We start from the raw sequence: 5000 nt of genomic DNA on the forward strand, positions 1-5000 counted from the left end.
ATCATCTTGTTTTCTTTGCATTATTTGAGATTTGAAAACATCGCATTGTTTGTGTAATTTTAACCGTTTGTGATTTTCTGCAAATAAATGCTGTAAATTTCAATATTTTCATTGGAAAATCGGAGGAAACGTTTTCAGTATTGTTGGTGTAAGAGAGAGGAGGAAAGCTGTACGCCTGGAGCAGATGGGCAGTGAGACTGGCTACCTGCGAAGGTGGTTGGTGGAGAAGGAAGGTACCTTGTGTGTATTTATTAAAGGGACAGTTTGGTCAATTTCAACATGCAGTTGTATTGCTCACGCTACCCTTGACTTGTCAGTACCTGGTGTTGCCACATTTTTCGGCTGAGCCCTTTCCGAGATATGAGCAATTCTAATGGGGGCAGCGTTTGTTTACATTTTTAAAAAATGAAACATAGGCCAACTCCAAATATTTTCCCAAAAGGTGCTGCTGTTTGCTAGCGTTGCTGCTGATGTTTTATAACCTTTTGGATGTTTTTGGGAATACATAAAAATGTTTTTTTTGAAATGTAAACAAAGAGCTGCCCCCATTACAATGACCAGGATCTCGGAAACGACTGAAGAAGAAGAAAAAAAAACTCAGGCACTGACAAGTCCAGGGTAGTGTGAGCATTACAACTGCATGTTTGAATTGACCAAACTGTCCCTTTAATGTGTTTTCATGTTAGCCTCTTAATTGATACAATAAAGTTGAATGTCTGTGTCACAAGTCTTATTTTCTCTGGCTGACCCATGGGCACCGGAGGAGGTCCGACAGGCAACAATGCCCAGCAGGTATTAACAGCTACAGTACATGTACAATAGGAGGAAATGTTTTCAGTAGTTTGTAGAAGGAGACGACAATGCTTCTTTCACTCAAACACATGATAGTGAATTTTTTTTAAAAAAAAGATCATTTTGAACTGGTCTCTTAATTTCTTTCCAGGGCTGTGTATGTCAAGAATCATGTTAGTAAATAATCCAGCAGGCTTTATTTTGGCCAACCTGCACCTTACCCCTTGCCTGCAACCCTCCACACACACACACACACACACACACACACACACACACACACACACACACACACACACACACACACACACACACATTCGCACATCACACGCAAACATAACTCACACACACACACACACACACACACCTTGTTCCGTTTATGAAACACATCCACACCATAGAAACACACACACACACACACACACGGTTCCTGGAAAGTGTGCGGCTGACAACCTGATGGCAAACTACAATATACTGTAGGCTGTCTAGTAACAGGTTAACCACAGCCTTGGTTAACTTATTATTAGAGATGCACTGGATCCTGATTTTTAGGATCCTGACGGATACCGGATCCACTGCCTAAGATCCTGCCGGATCCGGAACCGGATACCGGATCCTACGAAAGGGTTGAAACACACACATTGTAGCCTACTCGCACACGTGGGCCCTTTTTATTACGTTGGCTCAAACTATTTTTTAGACTCAAAAGCCTCGGCTACCGGATCCTGGATCCTGGAACCGTATCCGGATAGTCTGAAAAAACCCTATTATCCTGCCGGATCCGGAACCGGATCTTGGATCCTGTACATCTCTACTTATTATTATGATTTATCATCACTTATGTTAACTTATTACTATGATTTATCATCACTTAACCAGGTTAACTTACTATTATGATTTATCATCACTTAACCAGGTTAACTTACTATTATGATTTATCATCACTTAACCAGGTTCACTTATTATTATGATTTATCATCACTTAACCATGATAACTTATTATTATGATTCATCATCACTTAACCATGTTAACTTATTATTATAATTTATATCATCACTTAACCAGGTTAACTTATTATTATGATTTAGCATCACTTAAGCAGGTTAACTTATTATTATGATTTATATCATCACTTAACCAGGTTAACTTATTATTATGATTTATATCATCACTTAAGCACGTTAACTTATTGTTATGATTTATCATCACTTAAGCAGGTTAACTTACTATTATGATTTATCATCACTTAACCATGTTAACTTATTATTATGATTTATCATCACGTAACCAGGTTAACTTACTATTATGATTTATCATCACTTAACCAGGTTAACTTACTATTATGATTTATCATCACTTAACCATGTTAACTTATTATTATGATTTATATCATCACTTAACCATGTTAACTTATTATTATGATTCATCATCACTTAACCAGGTTAACTTATTATTAAGATTTAGCATCACTTAAGCATGTTAACTTATTATTATGACTTATTATTACTTAAAGGGACACTGTGTCAGATTTTTAGTTGTTTATTTCCAGAATTCATGCTGCCCATTCACTGATGTTACCTTTTTCATGAATACTTATCACCATCATCAAATTCTAAGTATTCAGTTAAAATAGCATTTTTCATACATGAAAAGGGGTGGTCTTCTCCATGGTCCGCCATTTTGAATGTTCAGAAATAGACATTTTTAGCTGCAAAAATGACTATACTTGGGTCATACTAGAAAATATTAGTTTATTACTTCGCAAACTTTCATGAAAAGATCAAATTTGGCAATAGGCAGCCCAGTTTCAATGAGCAGCATAGTTGCAGTACCTTTTTTGACCATTTCCTGCACAGTGTCCCTTTAACCATGTTAACTTACTATTATGATTTATCATCACTTCAGCATGTTAACTTACTATTATGATTTATCATCACTTAACCAGGTTAACTTACTATTATGATTTATCATCACTTAACCAGGTTATTGGAATGCCTCCATGTGTAGGCCTTCACTGCTTAGTGCAGCTGCCTGGTGGTGGATAAGAGTGTGTAGGCCCTACTCATCCCCAACAGAGAAATGTTAAATAACAAAATGTAAGATAATAACTTGTTTATATCTGAAATGTAGGCCCTAGTGTTTAAAGCAGCTTGTATGGTATTATTAGAGAATGATGTTTTTCTTTTATTTACAAAACGGCCCAACTTGTCATTGTGCCCAAAATAGGCCACGTGTTTATTGTGTTGAAATGCATAATAATAGATTCATAAACTATAGAACAACATGCCATATTTATATAGGTTTGTAAACTATGCTACTATAAGTTTCTGTGTGTAGGGTATCCTGTATAGTTTAGTCTACATACAACATAATCAGACGTTTTCCTTTTTTTCAGTGTGGTGACGGTGTGTTTTGCTTTCCTTTCTCTCTTGTTCAGTCATCTTTGCCATGAACTAGAATTTAGAACTAGATCTGGTAGTTCTACTCAGCTCGTGACTGGAATGTCCCCAAGTTTCTCTTTCCGCACACTGCCCGCCCCCTTCTCTCACACGCGCTTCACGGAAAAGCAGCTACAAGGAAATAACACAGACAGCGCTCCAACTCGCGCACACCTATTGCGAACACAAACTGACAGTAATTTTGAGTTAAATAAAACACGACGAGGCTGTGAGTTAAATGTTGAGGTAAACCAGAACAACATGGCCTTTAGGAGCCCCGCGCCAGTCTTCCTGGCCGTCGTCGCGTTGTTGGGGATGTCGGGTGAGTGGAAACAACATTTCACATTCAGTTAGTTAGCCAAACATTACCGATGTCTCTATCAGCACTTCTAAGGCGCATACTGTCTACTAGTCTAATAGCCTATAAGCTGACACTGAGTTGAACTCTAGTGTCCTTCTAAACAGTCGCTAAAGTTGTGTCTCTTCTTGCGGTTGGAGTTAATGCCTTGGAGCCATAATGTTAAGGAAGTGTGGTCGTCGGTCAGCTCATTGGGAAGTTACCTAATAGTTAGTTACACACGACACACCTGCCTGCCTGAACAGCTACTGTAGCCTACCTCTACACACCTGTCTGTCTGAACTGAACGGGGCGGACTAGGACTATGTTGTCTATTTTCATGACACGTAACCCCCGTTAACACACTCTTTGGAGAGGCATGACAGGCGCGTAGGGGTTTTTGGTTTGGTTTTGCGCAGTGCCAGTGCGCAAGTTTTTTTCTTCAGTGAAATAGCTCGCGTGGCGTCTCTAGCTGCTGGGAAGACAGCGCTGCCTGCGCCAGGTGTCTCGTGTCATGTGGTTGCTAGGTGGGACATGGGGCTCGCGCAGGGCAGGGAGGATGTGGGTGACGGTCACGGTCAGGGGGCCTTTTATGAGAAGCAACAGCAGCAGCACTGCACGCAGATGACGTGACTAAGGCCTAAACACATACTCCCTTTGCCGAGAAAACCTGAGGCAGAGAAAGATAACGGCACTCCCGGCCGTCACCTTCAGGACTGTGCTGAGAGAGAGAGAGAGAGAGAGAGAGAGAAAGAGAGAGAGAGAGAGAGAGAAAGAGAGAGAGAGAGAGAGAGAGAGAATTGGGGCCTCTTAAATTGACAGTGACTAAAGAACGTCATGAAAAAAGATTGAATTTAATAACAAAACAGATATTAGTAGGTTATTATTATTATTATTATTGTTGTTATTATTATTATTATTATTATTATTATTGTTATTATTGTTATTATTATTATTATTATTATTATTATTATTATTATTATTATTATTATTATTATACAGGCACTCCTGTCCAGTTATGCTTAGGGCCTCCACAACCTTAGCAGTGTGTGTGTGTGTGTGTGTGTGTGTGTGTGTGTGTGTGTGTGTGTGTGTGTGTGTGTGTGTGTGTGTGAGTGTGTGTATGTGAGTGTGTGTGTGTGCGTGTGTGTATGTGTGTGTGAGTGTGCTGCAAGTAGGCCTACCCTTCTGGTGTGTACACAGAATCACACACACACACACACACACACACACACACACACACACACACACACACACACACACACACACACACACACACACACACACACACACACACACACACACACACACGAATGCTGTTTTCCCCCCTTGTGACTGAAGCCAGTTCTAGTCAGTTAGTACCCCAAACAAGAGCCCCCTCTCCTTGTTGTGCATTTAAAAACACAGCGTTGCGGGGGCGATGTGGCGCAGCGCA

The 5000-nt window shown here is 39.9% G+C and overlaps 2 protein-coding genes across 2 annotated transcripts in view; both read left to right on the forward strand.

Annotated features, from left to right (window-relative positions):
• LOC134444412 (interferon alpha/beta receptor 2-like) overlaps positions 1 to 3247 on the forward strand; it is a 14932-nt gene extending 11685 nt beyond the window's left edge. Inside the window, exon 7 of the mRNA XM_063193729.1 lies at positions 3228 to 3247. Within this exon, the coding sequence (XP_063049799.1) occupies positions 3228 to 3247 (20 nt within the window). The remainder of the gene's footprint in view (positions 1 to 3227) is intronic.
• A 242-nt stretch (positions 3248 to 3489) lies between these two features.
• The window catches only part of LOC134444413 (interleukin-10 receptor subunit beta-like), a 34632-nt gene continuing 33121 nt past the window's right edge, over positions 3490 to 5000 (forward strand). Inside the window, exon 1 of the mRNA XM_063193730.1 lies at positions 3490 to 3550. Within this exon, the coding sequence (XP_063049800.1) occupies positions 3490 to 3550 (61 nt within the window). The remainder of the gene's footprint in view (positions 3551 to 5000) is intronic.

The sequence above is a fragment of the Engraulis encrasicolus genome, unplaced genomic scaffold (assembly GCF_034702125.1).
Source record: "Engraulis encrasicolus isolate BLACKSEA-1 unplaced genomic scaffold, IST_EnEncr_1.0 scaffold_55_np1212, whole genome shotgun sequence".
NCBI lineage: Eukaryota > Metazoa > Chordata > Actinopteri > Clupeiformes > Engraulidae > Engraulis > Engraulis encrasicolus.